Source organism: Peromyscus leucopus, chromosome 4 (genome assembly GCF_004664715.2).
Source record: "Peromyscus leucopus breed LL Stock chromosome 4, UCI_PerLeu_2.1, whole genome shotgun sequence".
Lineage (NCBI taxonomy): Eukaryota > Metazoa > Chordata > Mammalia > Rodentia > Cricetidae > Peromyscus > Peromyscus leucopus.
Genome location: NC_051066.1, coordinates 70,191,361 through 70,211,771, shown reverse-complemented (window position 1 = coordinate 70,211,771; position 20,411 = coordinate 70,191,361). Strand labels below are relative to the sequence as shown.

General features: G+C 41.0%; 1 protein-coding gene across 5 annotated transcripts in view; it reads left to right on the top strand.

Moving 5' to 3' along the window:
• The window catches only part of Ttc17 (tetratricopeptide repeat domain 17), a 105,435-nt gene that overhangs the window by 34,197 nt on the left and 50,827 nt on the right, over positions 1-20,411 (top strand). For 3 of the 5 annotated variants that reach the window (XM_028879006.2, XM_028879008.2, XM_028879009.2), the window contains exons 11-17: positions 1,305-1,451; positions 3,371-3,486; positions 3,643-3,808; positions 5,472-5,549; positions 5,688-5,912; positions 6,647-6,833; positions 19,055-19,225. In XM_028879006.2, coding sequence (XP_028734839.1) covers positions 1,305-1,451; positions 3,371-3,486; positions 3,643-3,808; positions 5,472-5,549; positions 5,688-5,912; positions 6,647-6,833; positions 19,055-19,225 — 1,090 coding nt within the window. The remainder of the gene's footprint in view (positions 1-1,304; positions 1,452-3,370; positions 3,487-3,642; positions 3,809-5,471; positions 5,550-5,687; positions 5,913-6,646; positions 6,834-19,054; positions 19,226-20,411) is intronic. The other 2 variants (XM_028879007.2, XM_028879010.2) reach the window with 1 other exon arrangement.

The window sequence follows — 20,411 nt, the reverse complement described above, 5'->3', positions numbered from 1 at the left end:
AAGCCACACCTCCTAATAGTGCCACTCCCTATGAGCTTATTGGGGCCAATTACATTCAAACTACCACAAATAATAAGAAACAAAGATATATAGGCCTTTCAGGAGGGGCAGCAGCAATCTGGAGCAGATGTTCCTCTGATTTCCATGGATCAGTCACTAGCACTCCTCAGTGTTTGGCTCTCAAGATAATGAATAAAGACACACACCATCTGAGAGTGTATCTCCCTGTTGTAAGCCCAAGTATTCTAAGGAGAAAAGAGAAGGTTTAGAAATATGATTGAAATCCAGTATGACTTTTGGATGATGTCCTGGTTGTTTCAGAACTGCCCTGGACCAGTGTCCTTTCAGTTTCATCGCTTCTGTATAGCAGAAGAGTGTGTTTCTATTCATAAGACTGAGAGATACAAATTTAGCATGCTCAATCCTTTCTCTCATGTCTTTCCTATTCCATCCCTTCCATGGTCCTTTTCTCATTCTCTATAGAAACCAGTAGAACCATGGTGTCTTGCAGATGTAGCAAATCATTTATCTTGGTTTGGAGAAAAACTATAGATGTGTGTGGTCCTTCATTTTTCTAGTTTCCCTTCTTTAGCTCTAAAGATTGTATGGCATTAGCAACAGTCTATAACCTCTAAATGGCAGCTACATAAAACCCATAAGAATTCTTTAGAAAATTGTATTGTTATTTTTCATATGTATGAGTGTTTTGCCTGCATGTACATAATGTGCATCATATGTGTGCCTGGTGCCTACAGAGACCAGAAGAGGGTGTCAGATTCCCTGAAACTGGAGTTAACAAAGGGTTGTGAGCCGCCATGTGGGTGCTGGGAACCCTAAGCAGGTCCTCTGCAAGAGCAGTAAGACCTTACTTACTTAAGTGCGCTTAACCTCTGAGCTACCTCGCCATCCCCTAAGAATACTTTCTTCAGCTTCTAACTATAGAACTAATTTTATAGAATAATAACCATTTCAGTTTTGGCAAGGGAGAGGAATAAATTGCCTAGTTAGTTAGTCATTGAATCTAAACCATAAAAAAAGGAAGTAAAAGGACAGGAAGATAATCCATGCTTTTTCTCACTTTCTATGGCAGAGTTGAATGAAAGTTGTTTACTGCACTTAGTGTCCATGAGAAAATACTATTGGGACATTTACTAAGAAGTAACTGATCCTACTGATTATTGCTAACCTGCCTTCTGAATTTCCATTAGAATACTGATGAATGTTCACTAAGTTTTTGGTTTAAGCAAAATCTCCCTCATAACTCCATTTCCACTCACAGTTGGGTTCAACTTTTCATTTTCTAGTTTGGTGATGATTCATCAACCTCCAGTATGATGTCCGTGAACTTTGATGTTCCTACAAATCAGAGTGATGTCAGTGAGTCTGTCAAGTCTTCTCCTGTAGCCCACTCTGTCCTCTGGGTCTGGGGCCGTGACTCTGATGCATATAGGGTAAGTGTAGAGAATGATAAAGACCTTTTCTCCAGCAGACATGATCTCCTAAAGCTGTGGCTGTCCACTGCAGTGATTAATGTGGCCCGACACTGTCCAGCCTTGTGCAGGCACACTGAGTAAACTTACCTTATATGGAAGGCATTCTGTTACAGAACTATGGATCAGTAAGGTCTTCACTGAGTTCCTCACAATCCACTGGAGCAGATGAAAAACCTGATTCCAGTTTTGCATGCTGCATATAATTACTAGCTTGTGTCTTCTTCACTTATCCAGTCAGTACTGAATGCTAGGCCGGTACTAGGATATAGTAGATAAGCTCTTGCCCTCTTGAAGCTTTATGCTAATGGAAGATGCCTACAGTGAATACATTGGTAAATATTCCTAGGCTACCGTGAAGAAATTGTATGTTAGCTAGGTTGTACGCTAGCCAGGACATGAGGACAAAAAAATGTGTACTTTTTATTTACCATTAAAATTTCAGAATTTAATTGGATATTTATTTACTCTAACAGTTAATTCATTCTTTAGATTTAATTATTATATAATACAAATTCCTCAAAGTTTGGATTAGTAGGCCTTTAGTACTGTTATTTATATGTAGAAAAATGAACATTTTACAAATTTCTAAAGGAATTGTTGGAAAGATGATATGGGATTGCTTGAGCATTGGAGTTACCTTACTAAAGGGATTATTAAGTTTCGGCATTTGATCAGAGATTTTTGGTTGGGGTTGTTTGTTGATTTTATCCATAGTAGGAGCTTATATGTACTTTCAAGTACAAATTACAAGCTGCACCTCCAAAGGATGTACCCCTTATTATATAAAGTCCAGAGATAGATAGGCTAAACTTCAGGCCCAGATGACTGCAAGTGGCCAGTGACTTATTTCCTTCCTCTCTTATGGTGCCAAGCATGGCATTGATTTCATTTGAAAATTTGATGGGATCTGTCAGCAACTGGAACAGCGAGCCTTTCTGTTCATATGAGGCTGAGACTTGCTTTTCTTTCTAGTAATGCCACCAGTCTGTCCTTGTGTTTCATTGGCTTAGCTAACATAGGCCTGGCCTGCACCTAGACAGTCTATGGTGAAGCAAACAGAATAAGTCAGACTAAAAATCTGGTAGAAGGAATATTGCAAGATCCACCAGAGTGCCTGTATTTATCTGAAAATACTACTTTTCTGTTCAGCCATTCTTGTATACTGTCTTAGTTGCTCTTCTATTGCTGTGAAGTGGCACCATGACCAGGGCAGTTCTTAAAAAAGAAAGCATTTAATTGGGGCCTTGCTCACAGTTTCAGAGGTTTAGTCCATTATCATCATAGGAGGGAACATGGCAGCAGGCAGACGTGGTGCTGGAGAAGTAGTTGAGAGTTAACATCCTGATCCTCAAGCAGAGAGAAAGACTCTGGGCTTGGCATGGGCTTTTAAAGCCTCAAAGCCATGCCCCCTCATGACATACTTCCTCCAACATGCCATAATTCCTAATTCTTCTAATCCTTTCAAATAGTGCCATTCTCTGGTGACTAAACATTCAAATATATGAGCCTATGGGGTCATTCTTATTCAAACTACCACATATACCTAAATTATTTTTTAATATATTTAGATTTATTTGTCTTATTTTTATGTATATGAATGCTTTGTCTGTTTGTATGTATGTGCATTATATGCATGAAGTGGCCTGTGTAGACCAGAATAGGGCATCAGATCCCCTGGAACTAGAGTTAGAAACAGTTGCGAGCAGCCATGTGGGTGCTGGGAATGAAACCTGGATCCTCTGGAAGACCAGTCAGTGCTCTTAACCTCTGAAACATTGCTCCAGTTCCTACTATGCCTACAATCTTTTAACAACTCATTAAACATGTTGAAATGTTGAGTCTAAAGTAATCTATGAGAAGATTTGTTTCTTTCATAGGATAAACAACATATTCTGTGGCCTAAAAGAGCAGATTGTACAGACAGCTATCCCAGAGTCCCCCTTGGTGGGGAATTGCCAACGTACTTTCTACCTCCAGAGAACAAAGGACTCAGGCAAGTGCTGATGGATTTGGCAAAGCACCTGATTCTGCATGATTGTCTTCTGGCGGTTCTTTGAAAGCACCAGCCTTGGACTTGAAAGGTTAAGTCTTTGTCTTGAACTTACCTAAACTTTGAAAATATGAATCTTGTTCCTTTTTCTTATGCCAGGATCCACGAACTGACCAGTGATGATTATTCTTCAGAAGAAGAAGCCCAAACCCCTGACTGTTCCATAACTGACTTCAGAAAAAGCCACACTCTGTCCTACTTAGTCAAAGAATTAGAGGTCCGCATGGATCTGAAAGCCAAAATACCCGATGACCATGCACGCAAAGTAAGGCTCACTTAGGCTGCTGTTAATTGCCGTCCATTCTGGGTGACTTCGGAAGCCTCTTAGATAGAACAGAACCTTGAAGGAAGGTGCTTAGTTTGCAGTCTGAGAAAATAAAGTAGCATTAAGAGTTGATGAGGTGACTGAGATGTCAGCCCTGCTTCTTAACAACAGAGCAACAAGAAAAGTTCCCAGGGCTGCAGTGTATGGAGTCCTGAGCACTGTGAGTGCCTGTAACCCGAGTTCTGAAGACGAGAGACAAAACTGTCTAACCGAGGCCGTCCTGACTGCTTCCGCTTACTTGTGCCCTCTGAGCCTCCACAGGTTTATGTCATTAAAAGCTTAAAATTAGTTCTCCTGCTCTGACCTTGTCTCTTGCTTTGGACCTATGTGAGATCCTTAGGGATCTATTAATTTGATAACCATCCAGCAAATTTATGAATAAGTTCTGTTAATACTATTTTCTTTAGTTCTTATTAGTTGTGTATGACTAAGAGTACTTTATTAGTATGGATAGATGCATACTCCAGAGATAATGTGTAGATTACCATATTTTAACAAACATAACTACTCTAAAACTACAAATGAAAGCATTATCTTCTTATAGGAAAACAAACCATAGCAACTAATTTGGTGGTGGTGGTGGTGGTGGTGGTGGTGGTGGTGGTGGTGGTGGTGGTGGTGGTGTTTTAAACTTAGGATAGTGACTGCTTAAATTTAGTGCATATTCACTAAAGCAGAAAAACAATCATCTACCAGGTTCTTGGAACACAAAAATGACTAAGGCACAACCTTTCTTTAGAGTTGCTCACAAGTACACAAACTGCAGAAGATAAAGTAGCTGAACTGAGGTTTGGTCCTTTCCAGCTGGGAAGAGTGCAGAGTTTTAGTGTATCCAGTATTGCATGTTGTTGATTCTGGATAGTTTCTCAATGGATTTGACACACATAGGATACCTTTAGTATGAGAGGGTGTATTACTGAAAAGAGAAACAGGGAGAGAGACAGAGAATGTCTGTGCATCTTTTAACTTTCATAGTTGAAGGAAACTAGAGCATGTATGTAAGCTGATGAATACTTGTTACTGTGTTAATAAACTCATGTTGTATATATGATTATACATGAGTAATTATTCTTGGGGATATGGAGATGCCTCAGTGGGTTAAGTGTTTGCCACACAAGCATGGGGACTTGAGTTTAGATCCCCGCACCTCTGTAAAAAGCTGAGTGTAATGACAAGTGTTTATAATCTCCATTTGCTGAGGATGGGTGAAGGCAGGAGGACTCCTGGCTTTTACTGGTCAGCCAGTCTAGCAAGTCAGTGAGTTCCAAGTTCAGTGAGACTGTGTCTCAAAAATAGAGTGACAGAGGAGAGGAAGACACCCTGCATCAACCTCTGGCCTCCACATGTCTCACACACATATATACACACACACACACACACACACACACACACACACACATACACGAACACATATACACAAAACACGCAGTCGCACACAATAAAAAAATGAATGAATGAATAAATAAGTAAATAAATAAATAAGTAAGTAAGTAAGTAAGTAAAAATTCTGAGGTGCTTATTTAAAGACGGCCATCATAGAAATGCTTCCAAATGTCTTCCCTGTTATTTTCAATTGAATCAGTCTTTCTTTTGATATTTTCAGATTTTGCTTTCCCGTATTAAAAACTATACTGTCCCAGAAGAAGAAATTGGGTCTTTTTTATTTCATGCTATTAACAAGGTAAGTCATTTGTTTGAAGCCTCTAAAGTTTAAATACTTACTTAATTAAAAATTAAACTTTTTAATGTATTTGTTAAAGAGTCTTCGTACAGCCAGTACTGTACTTCTTACCTAATGGAAGTACTTTGACATTCTCAGCCAAATGCTCCGGTCTGGCTCATTCTGAATGAAGCAGGACTGTACTGGAGAGCGGTAGGAAACAGCACTTTTGCTATCGCCTGCCTTCAGAGGGCTTTGAATTTAGCTCCGCTTCAGTACCAGGACATTCCTCTTGTCAACTTGGCCAACCTTTTGATTCACTACGGCCTTCATCTTGATGCTACTAAGCTGCTCCTGCAAGCTCTGGCCGTCAACAGCTCTGAGGTGAGGCACTCTTTACAGCAACAGCTTGGTTGCAGAATGTGCTTTGTTTTTGTCTAGGATTGATATAAAAAGTGTCAAATTTTCTTTTCAAGGTAGAGTTTGCATATTATAAGAAAAAAATAGATTTTGTTTTGATTATTACTGACGATAGAGCTCACACTTTAGTAACAGTATATGCCTCTGAGCTAACATTCATAAAACTGATTAGCTTATTTGAAAATGCCACATGAACTAATCCTAGATTAAGTCAAAGAAGCTATAAAAATGTGTTTTATATGTACTTGTTAAAGAACTTACTGTTTGATTCCATTCATGTGAACTTCACAAAGGGCAAAGTCAATGTGTGCTGGTAGAAGTCATAATATCTCAATAGTGGTTGCTTTAGGGATAGGGTTAGGAATGTCTGGGATACAGGAAGCATTCTAATTGTTTTATATGTCATTTTGAGTAGCAGTTACCAAGTTATATTAATATGTAATATGAAATTCATTGAGTTACATATTTAAGACTAATTACAACTTTTAGTAGTTTTTAATCTTTATAAAGGGGGAAAACTCATGTATATTGTACAGTTTAGAATTGGCTAGTATGAATAAAATGAACAGGTTAGCAGTAACCTTTACAGAACAACCTAAGAAAAGCTCAAAGAAGTATAATGTGAAGGTTTTATGCTTCTCAAAAAACAGCAGCAGTTCATTTGCATTCTGCTGATTTCTTTTTTCTCTTCTTTTCAGCCCCTGACCTTTTTGAGCCTGGGAAATGCTTACCTTGCTCTGAAGAATGTCAGTGGGGCACTTGAAGCCTTCAGGCGGGCCTTGAAGTTAACTACCAAATGCCCAGAGTGCGAAAGCAGCTTGAAGCTGATCCGCTGCATGCAGTTTTACCCTTTTCTGTACAACGTCACCTCTTCTCTTTGTCGTGGTAAGCACCTGTTAAATGCCAGAAACATTAGGAGCTCAGTCAGTGTTGTTGTCATGAGTGAAAGAACACAGAGATAGGTTTAGAAACTTCCTCAGGATTTTAGGAAGCCAACTCCAGGTGTACAGCAAAGAAGTTCATTCATTAATTCCTGGAAATGCCGTAGGAGATAAGGTTTAATTTGTTTCCAGAATCATGGTTAAGAAATACTGGCTAAAATATACAGTGGAATTGAGAGATTGTGTATTTTCTCCCCCCAAAATTTCTGTTTAACCATAACTGATATTCACGGTAAAGGAAATTCATGAAGTCAGTCTGTGTCATGAGCACAGCTCTATATACTTAGTCCATGAAAACAGCTCCTTGCCTTTCAGAATAGTGTTTCAGCTTTCCTGAACTTTTACAATGGTTACCTAATGGTACATCAAAGATGTCCCTTCTCTTTAAGTGTGTCTGCCTCAGTAGAACTAGTATGAAACCTTTCTAAAAGTCACATGAACTCTAGTAACCTTCACATTCAGCCTTTGAAATATGATAGAAACAGTTTACATGTATGTGGATCTTCAGCACCTACCAAGTGCTAGGGGGAGCAACAGTGGACACTCCATTGATGTCCAGGTTAGAGTGCAATGCTTAGGCAGAGGGCCGGCATTCTAGTTCCTTCAGTTTGGATATTCAAAATTGAACAAATCTGACGCCCAGTTTATGTGATTTGACTTAGATGATTTATAATAATCTTAAGACCAGAAGCCGGTTTCCCTGATTCACTTTACCAGACTGCCTTAGGATTTTAATGGAATTGGGAATAAATGTACTTTCATTATTAAATACCAAAGTCTCTCAGCAGCATAATAATCTAGGCTAGATGCATATCAGTGTTGTGCATAATATGAATTAGAGTTCTCATGAATAAGGAAGGCCTGGATAGTATTTTAGTAAGAGTAGTCATGTGACCAGCACTAGCATTATACAGATTTATGCCTGAGCCATGCTCTGCCATACTTTCTGATCCCAGCAAAATGACATATCATTACCTATGCAATGAAAGACAATGAAAACTGTCACATACTTGCTGAGAGAATTAAGTGAGGTATTTATAATATAGTAGATAACTGGATAAAAGTCAGCCTTTAGAAATTCATTGTAAGACCAATGAGATGACTCAGCAGGGAAAGGCACATGCTGCCAAATCCAAAGACCTGAGTTCAATTCCCATAACCCACATGGTAGAAGAAGAGAACCAGCTCCCACAAGTTGTCCTTCATCTTCCACATGTGTAACAGCATACACACACAAATATGCACATGCTCATATTAAATGAAAATGAAATTTTAAAGCAATTTATAGCAAATACCATGTATCCAGAGCTTTCTAAGTGAAAGTATGCTTCTTGTTCTTATTTCATCCTTTAGATGGTCTTTAAATGGTGGTCTTTACATGGCAGTCTTTAGATGGTGGTCTTTAGATGGCGGTGGTCTTTAGATGGCAGTGGTCTTTAGATGGCAATCTTTAGATGGCGGTGGTCTTTAGATTATGGTCATTAAATGCCAGTGGCTACCCAAGAAGAGCCTTGTTCTTCTTACTAAGGGTCTTTGATTAGGAGGAACTCATATCCTTACCTACTTCTCTTACTTCTCTTAAAAATTTGGTTCCTGGAGGTTTATACATATTAGTAACCTTCCTCTAAAGATTGTTTTCCTTTGTATTAATGTCGCATCGCATACTTTTGTTCAGCTATTTGTTTGTTTTGTTTTTGTTTCTTGCATTTTATTCCTATGTCACTTATGTCAACAAAAGGAATTTAGTTATGATGGACTTGTCCCCAAGAGCCTAACTTGTCCAGGAACAATAATGTAAGACAGATCTTTATCAGATATGGAGCATCTGCTAGTCTAGATTATCTCAATGATATCCTCAGGTCCAATACAACTATGAAAGGAAACAATTTAGCTTGGAAGATGGACTGCTATTGTTGAGAGAACTCAAGAGCAAAAACTGGACAAGAGTCAGGCTTTTACCCTTAAGTAACTAGCTGTGTAAATCATGAGGCCTTTGCTCTGATTACTAGAACAGGCTCTCCCCGCAGTTAGTTGGTCTGAGATGGTGATCATGTGAACAGGAAAATGTCTAACCAATGGCATTGCCATAGCATTCCTAGGTGTGAATCTCAGTGATTACACTGAGTGAATTTGAATCTCAGTGGTTGCACAGAGTGAATTTTACTACTGAATTTTTCTTTGTGTATTATTTTAACAAATTACAGTATTTTATGAAGGAAGACTAAAAGGTTGAATTTTTCAAGGTTTTTTATTACTTTGAGAATTGTGTAAAATGTGTTATGATCATATTCACCTTCCCTCCCTAGCTCTTCTCAGAGCCACTCTCTCTCTCTCTTCCCTTTGTGCCGCATCCCACATCCAGGCCAACTTAGGCTGTCCATCCATGTATTCTTGGATGTGGGATCTTCCACTAGAGCATGGTCAACTTTTCAGAAGCTATACTCTTAGAGAGAACTGACCCTTTCTCTCCAAGCAGCTCTTTGGCCAGGAAGTGGAACTCCCTGCCCAACTCCCCTAATGCTAAGATTTAGTGTGGCTTGAACTTGCATGGGTCTTGTGCATGCTGTCACAACCACTATAAGTTCAGATGTGCAGCTGCTCTACTGTGTCCAGAAGACACTGCTTCCTTGTAGTCATCCACTGTCTTTGACTCTTACTCTTTCTCTCTCCCTTCCACAATGATCCTGGGTCTCTGAAGAGGGGAGAATAGTATATGTGTTCTACTTAGGGCTGAACATTCTAAAGGCTCTTATTCTTTGTTCCTTGGCCAGTTATGGGTCTCTGTGTTGATCATTACCTACTGTAAACAGAAGCTTCTTGAATGAAGGTTAAGAGATGCCTTCATTTATGGATACAATGATAAATCAATAGGAGATGTTTTAATAATGTGTCCATTTAGCAGAATAATAGTAATAGATTCTCTCCTAGGGCCTATGATCTACCTAGTCATAGGTTTGGGGCCCAGTACTGGTGCCAGGTATGGGTTAGGTCTTAAATCTCAGAAAGTAGTTGGTTACTCCCACAGCATTCCTGTCACTATTGCTCCATTGGCCATGTCTTACCTGGCCAGTCATTATTGTAGTTCACAAGGTCCACACCTTAGTGAAACTGATGACTACTTTTCTCTTCTGGAAGCATTTGTAGCTCCTTCCAGCACTATTTAAGCTAATCAGTAGGGCTGATGTTTCCAGGTCAGTACTGTTCTGTGACCCAAGTATGTGATGCCGCCAACAATAGGGCCTTACGGTCAGTGCACCAAGACATGTTTTTATCTAAAAACACTACACCAGATTTTCAGAAGTTAGGAGTAGATATTCTACAGAATAAGTCAGACATAAATATCAACATATCATAGAACATTAGGCAAGTTTCTATACAATACGTTTTTGATAGCCTTTGTAACAATTTCCAAACTGTGCGTATGAATGTCAGTAGCTTGAGATGTACAAATGGATCACCTTGTATTCTTCTTACAGTGTTCTGTGTTTATCACGTGCATTTACAGAAATGTCTCTTTTATAACATTTTCTTCTCTGGGGTTTTAGTCTGTTTTCTGCAGCCAGAATTTCTCTAGATTTATGGCTTGCTGTGCACAGTATTCTGTAATTTAGAGTTTAAAGAAAGAAATGTTGCATGTTGTTGCCTCCTGCAGACTCTGCAGCATATCCCACCTGCAGCGGAGAGCCTGTGCGTCATCCACTTCTTCACAAGAATTGCTGGGAGAGTGTGTGTGTTTGTCTTTAAGATATTTTTATAGATCCAGATTGGGGAGAACTTCAGTATGGAGTTAGACCACCTCCATTTGTTTCCACAAAGTAATTACAATTTTTTTTTTTTTTTTTTTTTTTTTTTTTTGTTTTTCGAACAGGTTTCTCTGTGTAGCTTTGTGCTTTCTGACTCACTTGTAGCCAGCTGGCCTCGAACTCACAGAGATCCGCCTGCCTCTGCCTCCCGAGTGCTGGGATTAAAGGCGTGCGCCACAACCGCCCGGCTGTAATTACAATTTTTTAAGGACTGCAGTTATGGTTACCAGACACTTCTTTTGACATGTATCTATATGATAAGGGAAGAATAAGAAAAAGTCTGTGATTTATGGGTCTAGAAACAAAGGTTATGATTTGCCCAAGTTAAAGATCAGTTAGTAGAACTAAAACTCATCCAAGCCGCTGCCTTCCTGCCAGTCTGGCTCTTTCATGAACTCTCTTACTTTCAACTCACTGTAAACCACCCCTCCCACTGCCATGGAATAGAATTCTGTTTGTAGATTCTCAGGATATTTAATAAAAGTAGTATAATCACTATTTTCAGTGCTATCCCTTAAAAGAAGTGTGTGCATACAAAAAGTATGAATTTCACTAGATTATGAAGATTATGGAGAACAGCCATAACCACCCTACAAGCGTGCACAAGATACTCTTCTCATTTAACAGAGCTTGATGTTTCTGATACCTTGATGTTTCTGAGTCTTGCTCCTTAGTTTGCAGCATGTGAATTGCCTTGGGTTTTGCACAGAAACTGGTAACTGTACTTGTATTAAGTCAACAAGCAGTGTTTTTCTTTTCTTTTCTTTTTTTTTTTTTTTGTTTTTTGTTTTTTATTTTTTTGGTTTTTTGAAACAGGGTTTCCCTGTGTATCTTTGCGCCTTTCTTGGAACTCTCTCTGTAGCCCAGGCTGGCCTTGAACTCACAGAGATCCTCCTGGCTCTGCCTCCCGAGTGCTGGGATTAAAGGCGTGCACCACCACCGCCCGGCCAGCAGTGTTTTTCTTTAGAAGGTCCCAGCACTTAGATTATTATGAACAAAAGTTTTATCTCTGAGGCTGGCAAGATGACTCAGTGGGTAAAGGCATTTGCTGTCAAGCATGATTATCTGAATTGAATTCCCCAAGACCCACATGGTGTGAGGAGAGATCCAACCTCCAAAGTTGTCCTGACTTACACACACACACACACACACACACACACACACACACACACACACACACACACAAAGAAATACTACTCTAACATATTTTTATCTTTATATTCCATGCTGTGAAAGACAGTGAATATATATGTCCCAACTAGTTTTATGTCAACTTGACACAAACGAGAGTCATTTGGGAAGAGGGACTTTCAATTGAGAAAATGTCTGCTTAAGATCCAGCTGTAGGCAAGTCTGTAGGGGCATTTTCTTAATTAGTGATTGATGTGGGATGGCAAAACCTATTGTGGATGTGGACTAGTGGTATAGTAAGAAAGCAGGCTGAATGAGCCATGTGGAACAAACCAGTAGGCAGCGCTCCTCCATGGCCTCTGTATCAGCTCCTGCCTCTAGGTTCTAGCCTTGAGTTCCTGCCCTGACATCCCTGCATGATGAACTACAAGCTGTGAGATGAAATAAGCTCCTTCCTCCTGAACTTGCTTTTGGTCATGATGTTTTATCATAGCAGTAGAAACCATAACAAAGACCATGTGTGAATACTCCCCGGCTGTTTAGTCTTAGGCAGAGCCTTGCAACATAGCTCAGCCTGGACTTAAACTTGTGATCCTCTCTGGCCTTATCCTTCTGAGAGCTGGGCTTACAGGAATGCATCACCATTCCAGGCCTTCTTCTTCTTAAATTATAATGAAAATCTTTTGTCCTACATATAAAAAATTTTTCCTTTTGAGAAATGAGCCTACTGACCCTGATGCAAGCTCTTTCCACAACTATCCATCCTGTCAGTGTACATTAGTAATGCAGGCTGGGAGTGTGAAGTGACAAAGAGTCTCTAGAATGTGCAGGCCCTGGAGTAAGTCCCCAGCAAAAAGAAGTGGAGATGCAGAGCCCTCGTCAAATAATACCTCAGAAAATTAAACATGTAAGAGTGAACTCTGGTGGCTCTGTCTATAGTCGGTTGCTTCCCTAACTCCCACACAGTGCTGGGAATTGAACCCAGGCTCTCATGTGTGCTCAGCACGTGCTCCACAACTGAGCTGTTTCCACAGCAGTGATAGTGAACACAGTCTTTTTTTCCAGTTTTTCATTGATTCATTTGTTATTGTGTGTGGACATAATGTGGTGGGTCGGGAAACATGTCCCGTGTGTGACACCCACGTGGAGCTCAGATGACAACTTTGTGGAGTTGGTTCTCCTTTCACTGACACTGGCTGTGCTTCCTGGCTCGGTCAAGAAGCCAAATTTATAGCCAGCCTTTTGTTTTCTACTCTATGACAATAGAGATCAGTTTACCACCAAACAGATAAACACTCCCCCTACTTCCCTTGGGATAGAATCCAACTCCAGAATGTGTAAATCAGAGGGACACACACACACACACACACACACACACACACACATACACACACACACAGTGCTTTGCTTCTTTTTCTTTCTTTCTTCCCTACCTGTCTTCTGACTCATTCACCTCACCAGGAGGGAATCCCCGTGTACGGCAGAGATTGCCGATTCAGGTGTTAAAGATAGCTTCTCTCTCTGGCGATGCACTTTGAAGGTCAGTCAGCATACAGCCATTACTTAAAGTTTCTGCGAAGAATTCCACTGGGCCGTGATTGCTGGATAAGAAATCTAAGGAAGCGTCCTGCTGATACAGTCATTTCTCTTGTTTTCCCCAAATAGAAGTCAGCACAGGGAAAGGGGGCGAGGCTCCCTCGTCAGTCTCTGGGCTGCTCTCCTTAGCAGCCGCTCCACGTTCTCCCAGATGCAAGGTGTTCTGAGTTCTTACTTTAGCACTGCTTTCCTTAATTGATTCCCCACAAGTCTCTGCACACAAGGGCAGTAGCTTATCTCTTCGGATCAAATAAAGAAACTGGACAAAAATAGATTGTTGATTTGTTCAAATGTGTGTGCTAAGGCTTTGACTAAGGTGGAATTTGATTTCCGGGCATGGAGTGTTCATCTTGATCTTTAAAAGGGGAAGGTGTACACAGGACTGTCACCTGTAATCACCCCCAACACAAAGGTATCTGTTGCAGCTTGCCCAGTAACTTTAATACCAAACAAAGCCTGAGGGCCACCACACTAAAAATTTCCTGATAATATTTTTAAGTTCTTTTATATAAGAATGGTGAAGAACTGAAAGTTGTGTTTTTGCTCAGGAAGTATTTGTTTTATTACCTTTTTTCTGCATTTTTTGTTTTGTTTGTTACTTTTTAAAAAAAGATTATTTACAAGAGGAATAAATATAAAACAGTGATATAGCTTGCTTTTAAAACATTTGCCGAGTGTTTCTGTGTTACCTACTTATAAAACAAAACTTGGTTTTATAACTGCATAATTTTGAGTAGAAAGACAATGGAGAAAGACCCAAACTATTGAGAGTAATTCATCTCTGTTAAAGGATAACTGAGCTGCACTTTCCCCTCCAGTGCCTTCTATTAACGACCGTCACAGAATGCTTCCTAGAAGGTAGCATACCTCACAGCCAGGAGAAGGGGGACTGCTGTAGAGTGTCACCTAGACCGTCAGAGCAGGGCTGTAGGCAAGCCTTTGGAATAGTCCACCATTCACAAAGCCCACTTTTCTGGGACTGACTTTGCCTCCAATTCTAGCTCCCATGACCAATCAGTTTAATTACTGTGTCTTAAGAATTGACTATATACTTGAAAGCCAGTGCTCTTGTTTGGGAGGGGACAGGAACTTAGCAGGAGCAAGATCTGGATGAAGCTTTAACACGTATCAGTAACTTTGAGAGTGTTGTTGGGCTGCACGGAGCTAAGTGTAGACTGACTTCCTTCACATGGTGTCCACCGTTCAGGTTTGTGCTGCAAGGTGATGCACTGGCTCTTGCAGTGTCCCTCGGAGGCCCCGGGGCTACTGTGAGGCTAATTTCTAATGGGTGGCTTGGGGGCTCAGAAACGGTGAGTCGTTGGGGCTGAGTCGGTTGCTGCTTCTCCTCAAAGACTGGTAGGATCTGTCTTCAGCATCCCCTGAACAACGGCCTGCATTTGTGCACATGCATACACACAGATGCACACACATACACACACCACATACAATGCACATACACACACATGCATGCACACGTGTGTGAACATACATGCACTCTCTGAAGTTAGGGTCATACATCAGTAACTTCCAGCGGTCATACTAAGAGATTCTTCAATAGCCAAAGCCAAAGGCCTTGTTTTAAAGAACAATCATACCAGGAGAACTTCTTGTTCCTTTGTGACTTCTCAAGGGGACAACACTAATAACAACAGCAGCCATCCCATGCTCACAATGCTCTCACTCTTTCTATGTAGTTCACAACAAATGAGTGAAGCCAAACTATTTTTAAACTCAATTTATAGTTGGGAGATCTGATACAAAGTAACGCTCTGCTTTATAATACTGACGTCCTAGAGACAGAATTGGCACTCAGGAAATCTAATTCCAAGCTGTGCTCCTGACCATGATCAAAGAACCAAACCGTCTTCTCAGCGACACCGGCTGTAGTTACTTGGCCAAGAGTTCCAGAGTCTTGCTCCGTGACTTTGGCTGGCTTCCTTCTTGATGCTTACGCCTCAGCCTGCCTGATGCTGGGGTTATATGTGTGGAATACCACACTGCCTGAGACTTACCTTAGCATGTAAGTGATAACTCTTGTTAGGAAGTGCAGAGTCATCTTCTCGGAATTAGGTGGACAGAATTAATGAGAAGGAAAGAGGTTTGCCTAACTTCAGCAATGATGGGAGCTCCTGAGAAAGTAATTTACTCTGAAAATGTATCCACAAATCAGTTGTACCTTTTCCCTCAAAGTACTTACACTTCCACAAGAATATTAACTAGTTCTTTTTTCCACAACACTCTTATAAGCTAGGTCAGTATTAGTAATCCCAGTATACAGCAGGTACTCCATCCACACAGAGAAGAGGTGTTGAATCCCTGAAGCTTGCACCACAGTTCCAGAAGCAGAAGAGCCCTCCTCAGAGTTTCCTGTTTAGCTGGGATTGCTTTACAGACTCTTACTTCTACAAGAAAAGAAGAGTTAGAATTGAATTAGATGAAAACGCTTTGTAAGCAAGTCCAGAGCATTATGCATAGAAGAACACTTCTCTTTCACTTGGGACCTTGTTAACTAAAGCATTTCATTTAAGTCATGAGGTTCTCATTAAAAATTATGACATACATCTCAAGGTTAGTCTAAGCCATAGAGCGTCTTCCCTTTTACATCAGTGCAAAGTAAATGCTGTGTATAGAAAATGCTGTTGTGACTTTCCATACTCGTGCACGCGTGCGTGCGTGCGTGCGTGCGTGCATGCATGCGTGCGTGCGTGCGTGCGTGCGTGTGTGTGTGTGTGTGTGTGTGTGTGTGTGTGTGTGTGTGTCTGTCTGTCTCATGAGAGTCTCGCTATATATCTCATGCTGGCCTCAACTCCTCCTGCTTCAGCATATCCATCTATTTTGGGTGTTGTTTTGTGGTACTAGGTCCAGTACTTTCTTATCTTTAACAAGTATATAATCTACCAGGAAATTAAATAATGTTTTTCAAGGCTCATCAGTTCTCCTCTGAGTTGGAGCAGAAATGTACTGAGGTCTAGAGAACACAGACTTTAGCTCTTTCTAAAGTATTTCACTAACTCGTACCACACCCGGATGACTGGAAATGGAGTTTTAAAGTTAGGCACCTTAACTTACCAGTAACTCAGCTATTTAGACAAATCACAATTAAAACCAGTCTGCTTTTACCTATTTGTGTAAGAAAGTTAGCATTAATAGTTCTCAATTTTTTAAGATTTATTTTTAATTATGTATATGTTGTGTCTGTGTGGGGGTGGTGCTGGTACCCGAGGAGCCCAGAGGCCGTAGGTTCCCCTGGAGCTGGAGTTACGGGTGGTTATGAAGCCACTCAACATGGGTGCTGGGAAATGAACTCAGGTCCTATGCAAGATAAGTATGTGTTCTTAACCACTGAGCTATCTCTCCAGCTCCAACAGTCTGGAGAGTCCAATATTTAAAGCATTTGGTCTTCATTGTGCTATTCTGATGCTTCCTACTGCTAAGAGATGCCTCATGCAAAATCACTTCCTGTTCTTCCTTCCTTCCCCTTTCTGTTTCCCCTGAGAGCGACTAGCCTGGGTTTGTGATTTGGAGGACAAGATGTTCTTCAGCTTCACAGATGTTGCTTCCCAAGAGAGTTCAGGGCTGAGGCTATTCAGGAAGACCAACTTTAGCTTTGAGGGCTTTTGAAGATCATACCTTACAGGTGCCTCTTGAGACATTTTTTTTTTTTATTGCAGACATTTTAAATGATGAAATATTTTTGCAGTAGGAAAAGGGAAAGAGAAGTGAAGTAAGATGATGTGACAGATAGCATCAGAAAACTGAATCAGCCTTTGCTTTGATAATATCACAGTTTACACAACCTTCATCAAGGTGAAAAATGATTTAATCAATCCATATCATCAGTATTTCCTCTCTGCTTTTAATAGCTATGCTTATTTATATCCCAATCAGGAATTGTCTCTGGGAAGTGTGACGTTCTTCGTAGTAGATTAAAGTCAGTTGGTGTGGAGAGTGGTCCATGTTGCCTTTTATTCCAGTGTTGTTATTTTTAGCTCTCTGTACTTAATTGTTCGTGCCAGACGGTGACGATGATGACACAGGTGGACACAAACCAGCACCCTCTGTTCTGCCGTGGTGGGATCTCAGCAGAGGCCGCACTTCCCATTGCTCAGGGCTCCCTTCCCGCTGGCCCTCTGTGGACACGTGTGCATGCGCACTGTCTGTCAGGTTGTATTCCCCATCGCCTCCCAGCACAGGTAGACTTCCTGCTCCTTTGGCTCCGACACACTTTTTCTTTGCCTACAATTCTGCCTTCCCTCCTCTCTGTGAAGGACTCCTGAGTAAAGAATGATAGGTCTGACTCAAATTCCAGATTTGCCATTTAGCTTAGTTTGAATTATTATTGTCACTGTGAATCAGTCTCCTTGTGTCTAAAACCGTTTCAGTAAGGGTTAGTGGAAGGATAAAAACACAAAGCACTCCATAAATATTGGTACCTTCCTTGCAGTTCCCCTTCTGTGGGCTTATGGGATGCTTCAGAACTGAAGTTAGGCTTCCCAGTGTTTCCTTGGAAGGACTTACTTGGCACACCATGCCGCCTCAGCATTGTCTGTCTTGTCTTTGCTGTCTTCCCAAGCTGCTTGTACGTTTCTTGAAAGCAAGAACTCTTGAAACTGAATCCTCGGCTTTGGCAGTATCTTTGCTTTCTCTAGAAAGTGATTCCCTCCGTCTGTAGTCACGCTTAAATGTCCTGGTAAAGGAAAGAAATGACTTACATATTCTTAACCACATGGTTGTCTATAATAAGAAATCTGTGGCCTTCCAGTGACCGCATCTTCTGTGACAGCGTACATAGAACAGAAAGGGAGGGAAAGACACCCATTCAGTGAGCCAGACCATCTGGAACAAACAGTGGCAAAGGAGAGATGTCATAGGCTGGTTATTGCCACAGCAGACATAACCGGCTAGTATTCTCTGGCCCAGAAAATGACCATCAGGTGGGGCTCAATACTGGGAGCTGTTTGTGTCAACAGATATCCCTGATAGGATCAAATCCTTTGACTCAGAGCACAACTCTAGTGAGAACAGTCCCACTGTGTGAGTCAAGAAGGTAGCAGCAATGTCAGGATCTCATTCAAGATTTATTAACATTTTGTTCTTAGAACATCTCTACCCAGGCAGCCAGAACATACTGTCTAAAAGAAAATCAGGCAACCTTTTCACATTGCAGTCTTAATGTGGGATTGCTGTTATCACTCTCCATTAATTCCATGGGTTTTTAAGGCATATAACTCACCTCACCTTTTGGTATGTTTCATTTTGAACTACATGAAAGAATAGTATATGTCTCTATAATCCATTATTCTCAGACATATCAGGCTCTTCATTCCTCACTTTTTATGGTATTTTTAGCTTCAAGGGGATATTTTACAGTGATGGATAAACACAAGATCTTGAGGCTTGATCTTCGTTGCCTGCCAGCTTTTCACCAAAATACTTGATTCTTCCGATAGCATAGCAGCAAAACTTGAATGTCAGTGCCAAATCATGAGTCACACACATACTCCTGTGTACTGATTGTTGCATTAGCTGCATTATTTGCATTGTCACTTTTTGCTCTTGATGTGTCGGGACCTTGCATTATGAGGCAACGTGAGAGATGTTTCTAATGTATGTATCTGTGTCTCTTGTCATTGAGGTCATTGTCATGAGAAAAGCCTGGACATCAGCCATGACAAACAGAAATATTTTGACAATCCACAGTCACTGGATGCTGCTGAAGAAGAGCCCTCTGAGCAAGGAGCAGAGGAGGAGCCTGTGCTTTCTGTTGAGAACTCAGGGAGGGACTCAGATGCCCTTAGACTTGAAAGTAAGTTGACTTGACCTGAGCTGTGCTCCGGGGAAAATCAGCTCCTGAACACCAGGCTTGCGCTCTTCTCTCCTCACAAGAGTTTGTTTCCTTCTTCTAACAGCCACTCATGGAGTCAGGAGGTTGACCATCAAATGATGAGGAGGACACTGTGATGGGGAATTCACTCTTTCTTCCATGTCTGTCCCTCTCTTGCTAGACAGACTTGATTCATGCATGTGCGGTCCTGCTTCTCAACACTCTGAGTCTCTGGAGTGAGTCACTGCTGAGAGGAAACTCTGTAGCTTCTGGAATGCTTTGCCCTTGACCCTGGCCTGACCTCAGATGCTCTTTCACTTTCCTCACTTACTCTGTCCTGGGTCAGGAGGATGCCTGTATCCTGACCTTCTTTCCTCCCGTGCAGTGTCTTTTGGTGGCACAGATTCCTGTGACCACACCAGTGGCTCCCACAATGTACTTGCCCTAAGGCTTCTCCACAGCTCCAGCCTGATTTTTGTAGGCTCTTTATCTTGATGTACAGGGGCTTTAAATCTAAGATGTCTGCTGTTAAACTTGACTTTACGTTGGTCAATTTCCTGAAATGTTCAATTCCCATATTCCATCCTGTGACTGCAGCTCAGCTCACCCAGGTCCCCTTGATTCCTCAGTCTCTAAGACCTGCTGAAACTTTCATTTCTTCATCTTCTCTCTCTGCTGCTAACTGACACAGACCATCTTCACTTCTGCCTTTCCTCTTAATCTGTCTTCCTAACTGTAGCCTTTTACTTTGTATATATGCTATCTCTGTGTGTGTGCACACATATAAGTATATATAGAACTAGAATTATATAGGGTCTGTGTGTGTGTGGTGTGTGTGTGTGTGTGTGTGTGTGTGTGTGTAGAGACAGACAGAAAGAGAGCAAGGGAATGCCCATAATTGACACAGAATTTTAAAAGCAAAAGCAGCCATTGTTATGGATTTCTGGTGTGTCCAAAGAGTTGTTTCTGAAATGCAGTTGTAATCAGGTAAGTTTCCTAAGCCTAATTTTTTCTGGAACTCTCTATTAGATTCAGAAGAATCTAAATTAATATGGGCTATGAGGTAGTTTGGCCCCCAATCCCATTATAACTAAACCAGTAGCAGGAAGTACAATATCCATTCCTCTCTCTCAGGCTAGGTTCTTTTGAGCCTCTATATCTTTCACAC